General features: G+C 57.7%; 1 protein-coding gene across 1 annotated transcript in view; it reads left to right on the forward strand.

The window, feature by feature from the left end:
* The window catches only part of CELSR1 (cadherin EGF LAG seven-pass G-type receptor 1), a 135,580-nt gene that overhangs the window by 99,163 nt on the left and 18,467 nt on the right, over window positions 1-17,950 (forward strand). The window contains 11 exon segments of the mRNA XM_055329418.1: window positions 4,379-4,564; window positions 5,784-5,897; window positions 6,806-6,980; window positions 7,538-7,679; window positions 9,087-9,207; window positions 9,896-10,079; window positions 10,373-10,474; window positions 11,151-11,245; window positions 11,725-11,934; window positions 13,231-13,414; window positions 15,231-15,374. Coding sequence (XP_055185393.1) covers window positions 4,379-4,564; window positions 5,784-5,897; window positions 6,806-6,980; window positions 7,538-7,679; window positions 9,087-9,207; window positions 9,896-10,079; window positions 10,373-10,474; window positions 11,151-11,245; window positions 11,725-11,934; window positions 13,231-13,414; window positions 15,231-15,374 — 1,657 coding nt within the window.

Raw genomic sequence — 17,950 nt, forward strand, 5'->3', positions numbered from 1 at the left:
TTCCTTCCCAATGCTTCGGGCCTGGGAGCTCTTCTGCCCATTTGCGGACTGGACTCGGTTCCCAGGAGGAGCAGGCTGTGCTGGGGTCACGGAAGGTCAGACGTGAGAGGGACCCCATGGAGCAACCCCTCCAATCTCTTTGCTTGAGGGAAGCGCAGAGACTGAGCTTTGGGCTCCGGGGTTTCCTTGTCACCTGGGCTTTGCGGTGTCCACAGGACCCCTTTCTATTGCCCCTGTGGGCTGTCTGCCTGGAAACAGTTGCGAGAGGCAGGGGCAGAAGTGGGCAGTGGGGGGCAGGGGTAGCAGGCGGGCAGCAGGGGGCAGGGGCAGCAGGCGGGCACCAAGGGCAGGGGCAGCAGGTGGGCAGCAGGGGACAGGGGCAGTAGGTGAGCAGTGGGGGACAAGGGCAGCAGATGGGCACCGAGGGACAGGGGTAGCAGGCGGGCAACAGGGGACAGGGGCAGTAGGCAGGCACAGAGGGGCAGGGGCAGTAGGTGGGCAGCAGGTGGGCATCGAGAGGCAGGGGCAGCAGGCAGGCAGTGGGGGACAGGGGCAGTAGGTGGGCAGTGGGGACAAGGGCAGCAGGTGGGCACCGAGGGGCAGGGGCAGCAGCCAGGCATCGAGGGGCAGGGGCAGCAGGCAGGCATCGAGGGGCAGGGGCAGCAGGCGGGCAATGGGGGGCAGGGCAGCAGGTGGTCAGCGGGGTGCAGGGGCAGCGAGCAGGCATCGAGGGGCAGGGGCAGCAGGCAGGCATCGAAGGGCAGGGGCAGCAGGCGGGCACCGAGGCAGTGGCCAGCGCCCCCTGTGAGCTCCATGTTGCTGGTCAGTGGGGGCAGGACCCCGAGGGCGCCCAGTGGACGCGCAGGCCCCAGACTTGCCCACAGATCCGTGGGGACAGGGCCCCGGGGGGCGGTGACTAAGCCTGTGCAGCAGGGGGCTGGGACTCAGAGCTCCAGCCGAGGCCTCTCTCCCCCAACCAGCCCTGCTCCCCTGTGTCACTGCTCAGCAGTACCTCCAGCGCCGGCCCATTCAGGTCCTACTGGAGGTATAGTCCGTGCGCCCCATAATTACAGCCATCCTCGGGTTTCCCTTATTAACGTGAGATTTCATAGGGTTGCCGCCATCCCAGGGCTAGCTCTGGGCCAGGATTTGGCAAGCACAGTTCTGCCTCGGGATGGTATTTTTCTCTGTGGTTATTTTACTCTTGGAACAAATTAAATTGGCTGTTTTAGATTCAGGTGATGAACTGGAACTTGCACGTTGTCATTTGGCAGTGGGGTCTCTTGGAAAAAAGTACGCCTTTGGGAGGAAAAACACTGAAAGCTACAAACTCCCATATTGCTTGAGTAATTACGTTATGGGGTAGCTAATCCAAAATATTTGTGGGTTTTTTTTTTTTTTTTTTTTTTTTTGCCAGGGACCATGGCCAGCTCCTCCACGTGGAAGGCTGCATGGCGAGACCGGTGGCCTTGGGGGGAGTCCTTCAGACTCCAGTGGCCACCCAGAAGGCCACTTCAGGGCCTGAAGGCCGGTCAGCTGGGCGTTACAGGAATGTTCTGGGTTATTTCCATGTGGTGTGTATGAATGCAGGCCTCCTGTAGGCCTCGTGAGCTCTGTGGGGCAGCAGTGTAGGTGTTCCTGGCTCCCGAGCAGGCCAGACGCGCTTCGCCGTCATCCTGCAGCTCACACAATTTGGGTGATGGCTCTCCGGCGCCCTTGCTCCACCTGCATTGTCAAGGGGGATCTCCTGGCCATTGTTGAACGTCCTTCTTAAATCCCATGACAGACCTGAGGGGGCAAAGCAGTCACTGCACGTGCGCCTGGGATTCATTCTGTTGCCTTTGTCTGCAGACACATGTCATTTTTATTGTTGATCCACTGGCCTTGGGGTTTCGTTGGCAAGGATGGTGAAAGAGCACAGCCAGGGGATTAAGGAGGTTGCCTTAAACTTCTGTGGACAGAAGGAGAGAGAGCATAGAAAGGTGCAAAATCCCCTTCTTGATTTCACTCTCCATTAAGACTAAAACCCAAAACACATTACCAGTTGCATTGTCTTTATAATCAGTTAAAAATACCTTCTATTTTTCCATCATGATTTCTTTTTTTGATCCATGGGGTATTTAGAAGTATGCTTCAGGGCACCTCGGTGGCTCAGTCGGTTGAGCGTCTGACTTTTGATTTCAGCTCAGGCCGTGATCTTGGGGTCTCAAGATCGAGCCCCAAGTTAGACTCTGCCCTGGGCATGGAGCCTGCCTGGATTTCTCTCTCTCCCTCTGCCCCTCTCCCCACTCGAGCCCACGCATTCTCTCTCTCTCTCTCAAAACAAAAGTAGTATGTTTTTTTAAAAATATTTATTAGAGAGAGAGTGCACACACATGCAAGTGGGGGGGGGAGGAAAGAGGGCAAGAATCTTGAGCAGACTCCTCTCTGAGTGTGGAGCCCAAGTGGGGCTCGATCCCACGACCCTGAGATCATGACCTGAGCCAACATCCAGAGTCAGATGCTTGATGGACTGAGCCACCCAGGTGCCCCTAGAAGTATGTTTCTGAGTCAGGAAACAGGTGGCATTTTCTAGCAAATCATTCTGTTGTTGATTCTAGCATAGGTACAGGTCAGAGAGGGCACTGCTGTGTGATTTCAGACCTTTGACATGCATGAGGCTTGCTTCACAGTCCATCACTTCGTATTTGTGAACGTCTCACCAATACCTTGAAAGAATGTGTGTTCTGCGGTTGCGTTCTATAGTGTTCTGTATATGTCAAGTAAGTGAAGTTCGCTAATTATTGGCGTGTTCAGACCCCTTATATCATTATTGATTTTTTTTTTTTTGTCTCTCTGCTCAGTTACTGAGAGAGAGGAGTTTAAAAAGTTTGCAGCCCCCATTGTGGAGATTTAGCTTTTGCCCCTTTTCGTGTTCTCAAGTTTTGCTTTGTACATTTTGAGTCTGTGTTATTAGATGCATACGAATTTAGAATTGTTGTATTTTCCCGGACAAGCAACTCTGTCATCGTTAGGAAAATCAATTTTATCTCTGGAATCTCTTTGTTTACTTTCAAGTCTACTTTGTCTCGTTAGTAGAGCTACACCGGATTTCCTTTGGTTGGTGTTTACATGATGTACCCTTTCCTGGCCTTGGACTTTCAACACTTCTGAATCCTTATATTTTAGGTGTGTCTCTTTTAAGCAGTGCATTAATAGCTGTTGTTTTCTTAACCTGTTCTTTTACTTTGAAGCAATCTTTCAACATGAGCATCTTAGGTTAGTTGCAGTGCTGTTTCCTCATCTTCTTACATGTCTTTATACTGGGTAGCTTGAGTCTTATCTCCTGAAATAGAACATTTATCCAAAAAAATAAGAGTCTAACGGTCACCTGAATCTGTTTCCTCGAAAGTTCTCTGGTTCTCATTGTTCTCAGGTCTGTCTGCTGATTCTGTTTTATGGATTCCCTGGGTGGGAGGGGGGTTGGTGGTCTGTTTCCATTCACTCTTTCTTGCATCTCTTGGTTTTCACGCACACGGTCTTGTCTCCTCCAGTCCTGGGTTATTTTTGACTGAGTGCTGAACATCATATTGAAAACCCAGTGAGAATTTAAAACTAGAATAATGGTGTCCCTGCCCCTCATGTTTCTTCCAGCAGGCACCCCCACACACTTTGGATGGGCTCTGAATTCCAGTTTTTATCATCCCAGCCCCAGGAGCCTGGAAAGCTTTGCTCAGCTTCCAGGTTCAGCTGTGTCTTCCAGAACCAGCTGACAACCCACAGTGGAAGCAAACATCAGACTCGCTTCTACAGATTTGCATTTCCCCTGGTTGTGGCTCCATAACTCTGCCTTGAGTCGTTCTGATGCCTTTTAGTGTTCATCTCGTGTTTCTAGCTGTTCTCAGGAGGAGGATTACTCCAAACTACCCAGTCCTTTGTTAGGACAAGATCTTGCCATTACTCCTGGCTATGTTTTCTTAAAACATGAATGTCTTGGGCCAATTACTTTGCCAGTGTTTGTTTTTCTGTACATGTATGTAAATGTGGTGGCCCGAATCCTGTCTCATAAAAGTGGAACGTATGCCTTCAAAAATAAGAGCTCAGTACTCACCTGAATCTGTGGTTGTTCAGTTCCCAGTAATGAAGTCCAATGGGCTTTATCTCACCTTCCCTCCATCCACATCCGACACTTTTTGCCACAGGACAAGGCATATAATTCTGCAGAGTGATATGGACAACAATTAGAAATTAAACTTGGCCTCATTTTTAGGTCTATCTTTGGCTCAGTGCCCTGTGGGAAGTCTTGTTTGTGTGGCTTTGTTGTTGAAGTGACCGCAAAGCGTCTTCTGTTCTGTCGTCATCACATCAACTGGTAGGTCTGGCTCTCCTTGTCCTACAGATCCTAAACAACTATGTCCAGTTTGAGGTGTCCCATGGTCCCTCCGACGTGGCGTCCATGAGTTTGTCCAGGTCACGTGTGACTGATGGGGAGTGGCACCACCTGTTGATAGAACTGAAAAGCGCCAAGGAGGGCAAAGACATCAAGTACCTGGCTGTCATGACCTTGGACTATGGGTTGGACCAGGTGAGTTGGCACCTGTACCCTCTTTGGAACAGGATACTTTTACTGGGCCTGTGGGAGAACAGAGTGACCCCTCCACATGCCAGGACCTAGCAGAGCTCTAAAGGTTTCGGGGACACGCATTCTGGGCCCCCCTGAGTTTGGGTCTCACGCACCTGATGCTGTGGTCCCTAGAATCTGTAGCTCAACCCCTTTCCGGGTGGTCAGCTCCTGGACTCAGGAACTGGACTCAAGGACCAGACTTTGTCTAGCTGTGTGTCCCCTCATGGTGCCATTAGTACCTTCAGCTGTGTTTTTTTTTCTTTTTTAAAAGATTTTATTTATTTATTCATGAGAGAGGCAGAGAGAGGCGCAGAGACACAGAGGGAGAAGCAGGCTCCTTGTGGGGAGCCCAATGCGGGACTCCATCCCGGGGCTCCAGGATTACACCCTGAGCCAAAGGCAGACGCTCAACCCCTGAGCCACCAGGTGTCCCAGCTGTGGTTTCTTTTAGCAGAGCTGTCCCGAGTAATGACAGTGTGCTCGGTGCCATGCCCCTGGGATACAGAGATACGGTATGAGCCGTGGGTACCAGAGGGGCCGCGGGACAACAGGCAGGTGCACCTGTCCCGATGGGCAAGTGGCCTTCCAGGCAGGGCTCCCTCACAGCACGCTTGGCCAGCCACACTGGATTTCCACGGTTTGCAGGCAGTAACCAGAGGCCTTTTTTCTGGGACACTTCAGGGGCTGCTGGTGATTCTCATGCCCTTGGAGTCTAGGCTCATCTCACACTTGGTTCTGAGAATAAATAAATAGCTGCTGTGTTCCACGTGCAGCCTTCCAGGGCCTGAGGGTCCAGCAGGGACTTTCTCAGATTCCTGCCACAGTGGACGTATTTTACATTTGCTGCCGTCTCCCCAGTTCACCTGTGTTTTCCTGGAGTGGCTCAGTCGTGGCGCCCATTACGGAGGTGGCAGGTTGCCTGTGTGTCCCTGCAGCTGACCACCTCGGGTTGTGCTGGCACGTGGATGTGTGTCCTGTGACCCGGTTCCCACTCCTGCCTGTCACACGCAGACGGTGGTGTTCTCTGCCGGGAAGGCTGTGCCCGGGCCCCCTTCTGTTTGGAGGCCCGAATGCCCTCAGGCTGTGGCAGAGTGACCATGTTTTAGCCTTCGAGCATGTTCTTCCCAGATGTGTCCAGCGTAGTAGATGTAGCCCCCCCAACCCCCATCTCCTTGCACAGGACACAGTGCAGATCGGGAACCAGCTTCCAGGCTTGAAGATGAGAAGCATCGTGGTGGGTGGCGTGTCTGAAGACAAGGTCACCGTGCACCGCGGGTTCCGGGGCTGCATGCAGGTATGACAAGCTGGGGTGCCCACCCCTCGTGGCTGGCTCAGGGGCTGCCCACACCACGCTCGGTGCCCTTGGCCAGCCTGCTGGTTTCCAGTAAATGAATAATGTGTCTTGCAGCCAACCCAACCTTAGCAGATCCGGCTTCCAACTTAGACCCATCCTGCACACCATCCCCCACCGCATGCCCATCCTCCCCACGGTCCCCCAGCGCATCCCTGTCACCATGCCCCAGTCGGCCACCTGCAGCTCTGCCTTTGTGTTGTCTGGGATGTGCCCCTCACTGTCTCCCCACCCCCCCACCCCCTGGCCCACTGCCATGCTCACCTGAACGGGTGCCCCACTCGTCCCCTGGAGCAGGCATTCCAGCAGCAGCCAGAGTGAGCTGTTTATCAAGTAGCTCCACACGTGTCCCCCCGGCCTCCCACTGCAGAGAAGTTAACTCGCCACGTGCCGCCCCTTCACTGTCCCCAGCCTCCCCGGTGACCCCTTCTACCTCTCCACCACCATCCAGCATGGTCCATGCTGTGTGGCCCCACGTGGTGTTGTGCAGGTGGCCCCTCTGCCGGGATGCCCTCCTCCCACGAGCCACCTCGCCTGCCTTCATCAGTAGCCAGGCTCTCCCACGACCTTCACTTACTTCTTCCTGACGCCAACCTTGGGATTATTGGGATGTGGACGAGGAAAAAAAATATCCTCGTTTCCGGGCAGCTGGTCTACCTACCTGCCTGGAGCGTACACCTGAAGCCGGCAGGAGCAACCCTACCCTTGCCTGTCCCGGTTCTGCACATAAAGGAGGCATTGCTTTCTGGTGACCAGAGAGAACTGGGGGCTCTCCTAACCACCGGTTACCTTTTGGGGTCCCTCCAACCCCACGACATTGGGCTGAATCCGGCTGCCCCTTTTTAACTCAGGGGGTGAGGATGGGGGAGACGTCCACCAACATCGCCATGCTGAACATGAACGACGCCCTGAAGGTCAGGGTGAAGGATGGCTGTGACGTGGAGGACCCATGCACCTCCAGCCCCTGCCCTCAGCACAGCCGCTGTCACGACGCCTGGGACGGCTACTCCTGCGTCTGTGACAAAGGTGGGAGCCCCGCGCCCGCACCCCCTTGTCGCGAAGCCCACCAGTAGGTGGCCGTGCTCTGGTGTTGGGAAGAATCTGGGAGACCTAAGCTGGGGCCGCCCCCTTGGTGCTGTGGGTTTGCAGAGGCCTGAGCCATGCTGGGGCCCGCTCCTCAAAACGCGTTACCATGTCTCATCCTCATTTGGGACACGGGGGACACTCCAGGCTTTATCCTCAGGGCACGTGATGAGGTGTGGGAAGGAATTCATGAAAAATCCACACTTTCAAAGAGTGTACTTTGAGGGGTCGCCCCTGAATTCTGAGGTGCTGTGATGCTGCTCAGCTGGTCTCTGCCCACTGTGTGACCTGGGGTGGCCGGGGCGCCCTGACCCACAGAGGGACTGTGCTCCCCATGACGCTGAGCGCCCCCACCCCCTCCATCCATGGCGGCAGAGCACGGGACGGTGAAGATCCAGGCTGCTGGAGACGTGTCCATCTCGGGGCTCGGGCTCTGGGGGGGGACCCACGATGTCGCAGGCGGATTTCAGGGTGGTGCTCATGCTGGCCTGTCCCCACAGGGTACTTTGGAAGGAAGTGCGTGGACGTGTGCCACCTGAACCCCTGCCAGCATGTCTCAGCCTGCGTCCACAAGCCCGGCTCCCCGCGGGGCTACGTGTGCGAGTGCGGGTCCAGCCACCACGGGCAGTACTGCCAGAACAAGTAAGGGGCCCCCCTTTCAGAGCCCGGCCACCACTCCTCCCCTAATGGGTTTTCTCCTCCCGGTCACTTTGCACAAAGATATGTGTCATTGTGGTTCCTGCGGGCATGGTTTTTTTTTTTTTTTTTTTTTTTTTTTCCCAAATTGGTCATGAAGTGAGTAAGAATCTCACGGAGCGTCTCGAACTCAGCCCGTCTGAGTGTTTTTGCACGCCGGAAACCCAGAGCATAGCTCGTATGTCTGGGGCCACGCACGGAGCAGGGGGGATGCTGGGATGCAGGGACCTGCCCCACAAGCCTGGAGCAGAGTGTGGGCCCGTGGCAGCCCAGCAGAAACACAGCAGCATTGAGTGTGGGCCTCTGAGGGTCCCGGCTGCCGCGTGGGGCTCAGGAGGAGCCGGTGGCGGAGGAAGCTGGTCCAGGGGTGGCCGGGAGGCTGACAGTGTCCCCAGGGGCTGGCACTGCAGGTGCAGAGGGCTGAGTCGGCAGGAGGGAGAAGGGGGCCCTGAAGCCCTGGGGCCCCCCCTGCTGCAAAGACAGATCCACGGACAGGTGACCGGAGCACTTCTGCTACGGTCATTTTTATGCCCCTGCTGTGTATACCATCAGTGCTTAATAATTGCTTGCCAGGTGAGCAAGGGAGCAGGAGAGGTTGACTGCTGGGCGGTGGGGGGTTGGCATGCACTCACTGCAGCGGTAAACCCAGGGCGGCACATCATCTGGAGGAGCCTGAAGGATTTGGTTGGGTTGAGGGTGTGCATCCCACAGGTTCTGGGTGTCTGCAGGTGACAGTGACAGGCAGCGGCCCAAGCCTGGGAGGGGCGAGCCTGACCTCGTGACTTTCAGGGTCACACACCTCAGGGTGTGTGGGGCCCTCGAGGGCAGGACTGGGTCTGTGTCATGATTCTGAAGCCACCAGGCCCAGCCCATGGCTGCAGGATGCTGAGCGCAGTCCGTGAGCCCGGCACCATCGTGCGGGGGCTGGGACAGGGTGAACCCAGATGAGTGCAGTCCCCACCATGTGGAACGTGGTGAGGTCGTGCTAACAGGAAGCCCAGGTTGGGGTACTCACCTGGGCTATCCAGGCAGAAGGAAAACATGAGCAAACAAATTATTTTATTTATTTATTTATTTATTTATTTATTTATTTATTTATTTATTTATTTATTTTTTTACAAATTATTTTAGAACTAAGTTTTGTAGTAGATACTCTCCAGACCTGGGGCCCCTCGAGTCTGGGGTTCTCAGGGGTCATGGGAGAGGGGGACCAGCAGGGGGGACCCGAGGCCACTCCAGGGGGACAGAGGGGCCAGAAGCAAGCCAGCTAAGGCTCCCGGCCCCCAACTGTCCTCCTCTGGCTCCGAGGACAGTTACGCACACCTTCCCTCTGCTGTCCTGTGTCCCAAACAGGATTGACCTTCCGTGTCCCAAAGGCTGGTGGGGGAACCCCGTGTGCGGACCTTGCCACTGTGCCGTCAGCAAAGGCTTCGATCCCGACTGTAACAAGACCAACGGACAGTGCCAATGCAAGGTGAGCCCGCCTGTGTCCTCACCCCGACAGGCACCATCCCCAACCCCGGCTCAGGCGGCCAGCCCTGAGGGTTGACTGCATCCCCACCTGCACAGGCACCTCCTCCTACCAGGTACTAACACACGTGGTCAGACCCCCTGTGGGGACGGTTCCATGTCCCTGCCTGACAGGAGCCTGGACGCTGGCCGTGGCTCTGCCCAATGTACAGCCCAACCCACTGTTTGGCAGGGGACCCTTGAGTCGCCTGGCCAGGGCCGTGTTGCCAGTAAAAATCCGAGATGGGCACAAACCCAGGACTTTGCAACCCTAAGCCCATGCTCCTGACCATCACCCTGACCTGCTCAGTGGTAGACCTTCAGGTGGCTTCTCACTTCTCACAATAAAATAGCCTGCAAGGGCCATCGTTGTACATAAATCTCCATTCGAATCCAGTCTTTCTTGGGACAGATCCGCGGGTGGTCCACAAGTATTGGCTAGGAAGTTGGAGGGGTACTTTCCTGGACAGGGCACCTGCCCCGTCTGGCATGGCGGGCGCCCGGGAAGCCAGCGCGGAGGGGTGTGGGCGGAGGGCAACGGGCAGAGGCCCCGGAGCCGAGCCGAGCTGTAACCGGGACGCGCTCGGGAGCCTCCCGCGGGAGCAGAGCCTCCGCCCGCACCCGGAGCCCATGCGCCGCTCTGGCTCCCACAGGAGAATTACTACAGGCCCCCGGATCAGGACGCCTGCTTGCCGTGCGACTGCTTCCCGCACGGCTCCCACAGCCGCGCCTGTGACATGGACACCGGGCAGTGTGTCTGCAAGTCCGGCGTCATCGGCCGCCAGTGCAACCGCTGTGACAACCCTTTCGCTGAGGTCACCACGCTCGGCTGTGAAGGTCCGAGGGGCCCCATGATCCCTTCAGGCCGCATCGCAGGGACAGTGCGCTGGGCTTGTGCGCGTGTGCCTGTGTCTGCGTGTGTGTCAGACCTCACGGTCTGACGGTGTCCACTTGGCCTTCTGCTGGTGGCCGCGGGTCAGAGCCTGGGTCACCCCCTCCCCACCTAACACCGATGAGAGAAGATGCAGGCGTCCGGTTCTTGGTGGGGGCGGGGCAGCGGAGAGCCCTGCGTCTCTGTGGGCATGGCCGTGTCCGGCTGAGCAGCCTTCCTTCCCCACCCCGTACCCCAGTGATCTACAACGGATGTCCCCGCGCTTTTGAGGCTGGCATCTGGTGGCCGCAGACCAAGTTTGGGCAGCCAGCAGCGGTGCCGTGTCCCAAGGGCTCCGTGGGTAAGTACCGTGGTCTGTGGCATCCATTCCAGGCAGGCAGTCGGTCAGGGGTGGGGGAGACTTGGCCGAGGCATCAGAACTCACGGGATGTCCTGTGTCAACAAAATTTCTTTACCGGAGTGTTGGGGGAAAATTAGACCTTTTCCTTAATAATAAATGACAAAACCCGGAAAGGCCATAATGCAAACGTTACTACGAGCTTAGTGGCCGGGACTCAGGCTGCTTCACTGTTCCCAGCGCGGGGTTCTCTTTGTAAAGTGGGGGTGGTAGCTGCATCCACGCCCCGAGGGGTGTCCGGAGGTCCAGGGAGACGACAACCGAAGCACACGACTGCGAGTCGGATTTGTGGCAGACGTGCAGGCCTCACGGATGTTCAACGACAGAGCCCGTTTCTGTTTTCGTGGGCCTGCTCACATGTTTGCTCACAGTCCCCAGGTGGCTCGGGCCTCACGGTGCAAGTCAGGCAGCTGCAGACGTGGCCCCGGATGCGCGGGGAGAGAGCTTGCATGGGCTTCGTGGCCGCAGGGCCTGGCTGGCCCGGGGCTGGCCGAGGGGCGGGCTTCATGCCTGGGGATTGCACCTCAACTGAACACACCAGGCGTCAGCGCACACAGATGGACGAGCATCATTAGCGACTGGGGTGTCAGGGTCCCCTGTCCCTTCCATTGTTCCCTAGGAAACGCAGTCCGACACTGTAGTGGGGAGAAGGGCTGGCTGCCCGCGGAGCTCTTCAACTGCACCACTGTCTCCTTCCTGGAGCTCAAAGCCATGGTAGGCCCGTGCCTTAGGGACCTGCGTGCGTGCGGGGGGGGGGGCGGTTAGGGAAGGAGCGGGTGGCAGAGGGATCCTGGGCCCAGGGGCTGGACCGACTCCGGAACATCACGCATATCTGTTCCGGCCGCCCCCCCTCAGGGCGCAGCTGCTTTTCCCGCCAGGACCGGCCCTGCATCTGGATCTGGAAACATGGGGTCCCCCATATTCTGGCCCCACTGCCCCCAAGCTTGCCCTTTGTCACCACAGGTTTCTCTCTGGCTTCTTCTGTGGCATCTCTTTCTAGCGCTCTCTGGCCCGGCAGCCCCGCCTGGTTGGTGCCGTAGGGAACAGCCAAAGTTCACTTTTGCTTTGGGGTTTTTTAAAGTCCTTGTCCGACAAGGACGTTTCTACTGGAATGTTAGGGATTTCTGAGTAACAGGAAGGGGCACGGCAGCCGCCGTCGGGGCGCAGACGTGTCATTTGCTCCCCCTGTGCAGAACGAGAAGCTGAGCCGTAATGAGACGCGGATCAACGGCGATGGGTCGCTGCGGCTGGCCAAGGCCCTGCGGAACGCCACGCAGCACACGGCCGCGCTCTTCGGCAACGACGTGCGGACGGCCTACCAGCTGCTGGCCCGCGTCCTCCTGCACGAGAGTGGCCAGCAGGGCTTCGAGCTGGCGGCCACGCGGGACGCCGACTTCCACCAGGTGAGGGTAGGCGGCCCTGGGGAGGCCCCGCGGGCTGAGGCTGAGCTGTGGCCCGGGGGTCCCCAGGGGGTGCGAGGGGCGGCCGTTGGTCCGTGCTCAGCTGTGCAAGATCGCTGCAGCCCGTACCCTCAGGGCGGAGCTTCCGTCTCTGCACCTGCGCCAGGCCAGCACCGTGACCACTGAGACTGGTGGCAAGGGCTAGGGGCGTTTGGGCAAGGGCACGGATGAGTCACGGTCTTGGTGGTGGGGACAGCCTGGTCACTGACAACTGACCGTTAGTACTGGCCGGCGTTCCGTATGGTTTACGTGAACTAGCCACTCACTCCCCACACGTCCTGGGATGTAACATGGTTACCGCCCCATTGGCGGTACAGGTTAGGAAACTGAGGCAGAGAGAGCCCAGGGCATGTAGCTTGTAAGGAGGCTCCAGAGTCTGTGCTCCCACCTTGGGGTCCTGCTTTCAGAGACCTTGATCTCTCCTGCAGAGGCCATCTGTTTTGTGTTTAAGTAATCGGCCCCAAAGAAATGTTCAGAATGGTTGGTGAGGAGAGATGCTCATTCATCCTGACGTTTGTGAACTGCTGGGCAGTGAGCAGTATTGTCCCATGCTTCTTCTGGACTCCTCTCCAGGCCTCCCCCTGCACGTAGAGACCCCTGGGGAGCCTCCCCCTGCACACAGAGACCCCTGGGGAGCCTTCCCCTCCACACAGAGACCCCCGGGGAGCCTTCCCCTCCATGCAGAGACCCCCGGGGAGCCTCCCCCTCCACACAGAGACCCCCAGGGAATGTCTCTATCTACACTGAGGCAGGTTCCCCTGGATTCCATTTCAGTCCAGACCTGAGTTTGGGCTGATGGCGTTTATTCCCATTTTTGATTCTTTGCAAACAGAAATTCTCCTCCCAGTTTTCATGTGGATAGCCCCGTTTGCATGTGGATAGCCCCGTTTGCATAAACCTTGAGATTGCAGGGGAGGAGTCAGGAGCATGACCTCAGGGTAGCCCGCAGTGTGTCTGTGGGCTGCGGTCAGCAGAGGGTGGCGGTGCGGTTGGGGTTCTGATGTAACCGTGCCTTCTCCCCCTCGCATCTCCGAGTGTATGTGGGCTTCTCCCTGACACATGGGTGGCTCCAGCCTCTGAAATAGGAAACACCCAGGATCTTCCCCCATCTGATCCCTCCCAGCCTGGTCTCAGGATGCTCGAGGCTCTCCAGAGCCTGGTGTGCCCCCTGCCACATCAGGTCGGCCTCCTCGGGCCCGGCTCACTCACCAGCTGAGTGCCATCTGTCTGTCTGACCAGGACGTGGTGCGCACGGGCAGTGCCCTCCTGGCCCCGGACACCCAGGCCGCGTGGGAGCAGATCCAGCGGAGCGAGGGGGGCGCGGTGCAGCTGCTGAGGGGCTTTGAGGCCTACTTCGGCAACATGGTGCGCAACGTGCGGAGGACCTACCTGAGGCCCTTCGTCATCGTCACTGCCAACATGAGTAAGGGCGTGAGCCGGCTGGGCTGGGGGCCGTGGGTGTGCTCCAGGTTCGGGCCCCCGGGGTACAGGTCTGGGTGTGGCCCCTCCTGGGGCCGACTGTAGGAAGGGGTCACCGGCTCTGGCCTCTGTTTCTGTGTCTGCAGATAGGGAGACAGGACCCTACTTGTCCAGCCTTTCAGAGATGAGCCAGGGAGACACACACCTCACTCCCAGGCCAAGAGTCCGGGCCAGATCCAGCTTGGCCCTGGTGGTCTGCAGGCCCCCCAGCACGCGGGTGTGAGGCTGTGGGGAAGTGGGGGTGGGGTCTGGCTGCAGGTCCAGCTCTCCAGGCTCAGAGAGGCACAGAGCCGGGAAGGACAAGGGACAGGCTGGCCAGGTACCTGGGCGGTGTGCCCTCCCTGAGTCAGCGGCTGAAGGTTGAGCAGGTACCTGGTGACCCAGGTCACCCCAGCGCCCAGGATGTGCCACTCTGAGGTCCAGGGGTTTAAACAGTCAGATTCCTTCATGAGGAGGAAGCCCCAGATGGTTCAACCAACCCCCACCCCACCACCCGGACAGAGCAGCCAGTCCCTGGGGTGGGGTGGGGGCCCCTCCCTAAGTGAGGGCCCTTGCTTTCTCCTCTTGCACATGGTTACTAGGCACCCAGGTTGGGGGCGCTCGGGCGGTGCTGGGGGACAGCTTTATGCATATCCATCACCGGGAGGGCCTGAGCCCTAACCTGGAAGCAGCATCCCTAATGTGACCCCTGGGGCTGCCTGGGGAGGGGCCCCCACATGGCGACCCGAAGATGTGCACGTCCTAGGCCCTTCCTGAGTACCCCCACCCTGGCCTGCCCTGTGCTGGGGGAGTGGGGTAGGCTCAGTACCCATCATCACTTGGGGGCACAAAAAAAAAATGACCACACCGGGCATTCTTCTGCCCTGGAGGAGGATCTGTGGAGCTGACCTCAGGGCGGGACAGGCTGCACCCTTGTCCCTTCTGGAACATTTAGGCGGTTCTTGGCCGAGTATCTTGCCTGCCGCTGCCTGCAGCCCCTGTGGCGTGTCCCTGCTGCTCTGTCTGGGAGCATCCTTCCTGCACTGGGGTGGGAACTCAGCCCTTGCTCGTGTGGGTGGCTTGTGGGCACCCTTCATACTGGGGGGTGTGAAACCAGTCTGCTCAGTGGGGTGACTGGGGTCACCTTGCGGCATGTGGGGGTGACTGCTGGCCTCTCCACCACCAGGCTCCTTAGAGCAGTGGAGGTCAGTGCCAACGTTGGGGGGGGCGACAGCCTCAGGCTTGACAGTGTCCCCCCACAGTAGCCCCTGGGGTCAGTCCCAGCACCTGCTCAGGTTCTGGCAGAGGCAGGGAGAGAGTTACTGCTTCTCTGACCGCCCCTTTCTCACACCCCGGCCAGACGGTCCCCGAAGCCACTGCGATTTCTCACTTCATGCTCAGGGCTAAAGCAGTGTGACTCTTGGCAGGTCTCAAGAACACAGAAGAGTAGAAGTAGATTCTGTTTGAAAGGTGGTCGGGGGCAGCCCGGGTGGCTCAGTGGTTTAGCGCCGCCTTCAGCCCAGGGCGTGATCCTGCAGACCCGGGATCGAGTCCCACGTCTGGCTCCCTGCATGGAGCCTGCTTCTCCCTCTGCCTGTGTCTCTGCCTCTCTCTGTGTGTGTCTCTCATGAATAAATAAATTTTTAAGAATTAAAAAAAAAAAAAAGTGGTAGTCGGTGAGGGCAGTGGTTCTGGTTGGTCTGGAAACCAGAGGTGGTGACCGAGGAAGCTCCCGTGGGAGGAGTTGGGGGATGGCTGACAAGGACGACCTGTCCCTACAGTTCTGGCCGTCGACATCTTCGACACGTTCAACTTCACCGGCGCCAGGGTGCCGCGCTTTGAGGACATTCGTGACGAGTTCCCAAAGGAGCTGGAGTCCTCGGTGTTCTTCTCTGCTGACTTCTTCAAACCACCCGAGAGCAAAGGTGAAGCCCCATAGGCCGCTCGGCTGCCCTCGGGAGGTGGGGGGCCCCCCGGAGGTCCTACAATAGTAAGCAGAGCGGTTCTCAGTAGCAGAGCGTGTTCGGGGTGGGGGGGGGGTGCGTGTCGCATGCCTACCCTGAACGCAGGGCCCACTGTGGGCGTTGGCTGGCGCCACACCCAAGTGGCGGTGGCGAGTCATTCTTGCAAGTCCTTGGCTGACTCATGACCTGACAAACGAGAGAGCGCTTAAATCGTGTGCGCTAGTCTTCCCCGACGTGCAGGGGAAAGCTGTCTCTACGTGTCTGTGACATTTTAGAACCCCCCATAAACAAGCTAGTTCTTTATTCCTGGGGTAGGACTATATTACCAAGTGGCTTAAACATTTGGAATTTTCTTAAAGCATAGTATTTTTCACAGATCCACTCCAGCTACTGAAAAATGTCTCAAAATAACGGACGCTTGAAAACGTAAAGTTCTATAAAAAAAAAAAAAAGAAAGAAAGGAAAGAAAACGTAAAATTCTCTAACGGACAATTTAAAGTTTGAAACATTTTTTTTAAAAGATTTATTTCTTTATTCATGAGAGACAGGGAGAGGCACAGGCAGAGGGAGAAACAGGCTCTCTGCAGGGAGCCTGATGTGGGACTCGATCCTGGATCCTGGGATCATGACCTGAGCCGAAGGCAGGCACTCCACCGCTGAGCCACCCAGGTGTCCCTGAAACATTTTTTTTTTTTTTTTTTTGGAAATTAGTTTTGTCGGTTCTGTGGCCTTATCATCCTTACTCTGATGTAGGATCCACCTGGACGCTGACCTCATCTTTCAAACCATAACCTGGGGTCGGTGTGGGCTTCCAGCGTTCGGCAGGGTTTGTTCCTAGCTGTCGTCGGGAGAGGTGGACGTGTGGTGCCTGCGCACGTTGCTTCTTATCCTGACCTAGAAGCAGCCTCTTTCTCTGACGCTGTCAGTGTCTCTGCTTCTGAACTGACCACTGGGTCGTCCTCCATCTCCAAGCCTGTGGCATCAGGAGTGGACACCCAGGAGCCCAGTCTGCTTTAGAAGGTCCCATGAGAGAAGCTTCTGGCGGCTGCTGCCCTGCTGTCCTTGGGACAGCTGCTGGCCGACGTTCGGGCCCCCTCGGCCCCGTACGTGGTGTTTCATTCAACTTGTCGGTTAGCCAGCACCATCGCCGCGTAGGGGACCCCACCAGTTCTTTTACTGATGAAAAGACTCAGGCCCCTGGCTTCTGTGACCTAACCCCCCTCCAATTTTCCCAAACACCTGACTCCTCACGTGGCAGGGGAGCAGAGGAAAAGCATCCAAGCCTCCAGCTAAAAATCAGAGCACGATCTGGGTAGATGAACTTACAGGAGGTAGAGGGGGTGCCTCTGGCCCCCCAGCCCCTCGGAATCCCACCACCTGCTGTGTCCCTCCTGGAGGACCTGCGTCTCTTCCCCACGTATGGGACAGTGACCCAGAGCCCCGGGGCTTCACTCCGAGGGCTCGCCTCTGCCCACCTCTCACCCACCCCCTTGGGCATGGCCAGACCTGTGCAGACACTGACCTTCCCCCCTTGGCCCAAATCCTTCTTTGCCCTGACTGTCCCGTAAACGGGCTTTCATCCCAGCCCTGGACTCCAGCCCCTCTTCTCCCTGTGACCTGGCATGCCCTTGGCCCAGATGGCATATACGTCTTGCCTGCTTTACTGGGGTGAGGTGCTCCTGAATGCCTTATCCACGGGGAGCCCTCAGGACCCACTTACTAGCTGGCAGGTTCGTTGGGGATGCAGTGAAGCCAGTTGAGCCATGGATGAAGCTAAGGCTTTGGACGTGGCCATTCACTGGGGCCCGGAGGAACACTGGGAAGGGGCAGGCTCTGGAATGTGAGAGCTCCCGAGAGGCCACCGTGACCTGGGACACTGTCCAGTGTGCCCACTGCTCCCTCTAGTGCCATGTGACGCTGCCCGGAGGCCGTAGCTCTGCTGGAGGAGGAGGATGGAGCCTTGGCCAGCGGCTGCTGGGAGTCAGACCGTCCGTTGCTTCCAGAAGCAACCAGATGAGAGGCAGCAGGACCGGGGGGCACTGAGCACCTCATTTGGCCCCCACTCTTTGGGACTGTCCAGGAGCCAAGTACCCATAAATGTCCTTGCTGGGTGGGGATAGTTGCTTCTGTCCAGGTCACGTCTGAGCCCTGGGGGGCATCTGGCCCACAGGCGGAGGCCCGGGCAGGGTCGCCCCAGTGGAGGAGCACCTGGCCGTCTCACTCAGAAAAGCCTGCAGCTGCACTGCCTCCCCCCAGAGGAGGAGCTGGGGGCAGGCCAGTTAGGTGACTGGTGTCCCAAAGCAGGTGGGCTGGGGGGCAATGCCCTGCAGCCGCCCCATCGAGGAGCTCCAGCTGCCACCCCCCCACAGTTACCTTCCAGAAAGCCTCGGTGCAAACCTTGGAAACAGTGACCCCTGAGACACTTAGAGCCTCCTGCCCTGCCTAACCCCAAAGCCAGGGCCGCTGACCAGCCTTTGGTGGTGTTGACCCGTCATTGACCCTGAGCAGGGCCAGGAGGACGTTGAAGGTGCGCGTGC

The sequence above is a fragment of the Nyctereutes procyonoides genome, unplaced genomic scaffold (genome assembly GCF_905146905.1).
Source record: "Nyctereutes procyonoides isolate TBG_1078 unplaced genomic scaffold, NYPRO_anot_genome, whole genome shotgun sequence".
In the NCBI taxonomy this organism is placed as follows: domain Eukaryota; kingdom Metazoa; phylum Chordata; class Mammalia; order Carnivora; family Canidae; genus Nyctereutes; species Nyctereutes procyonoides.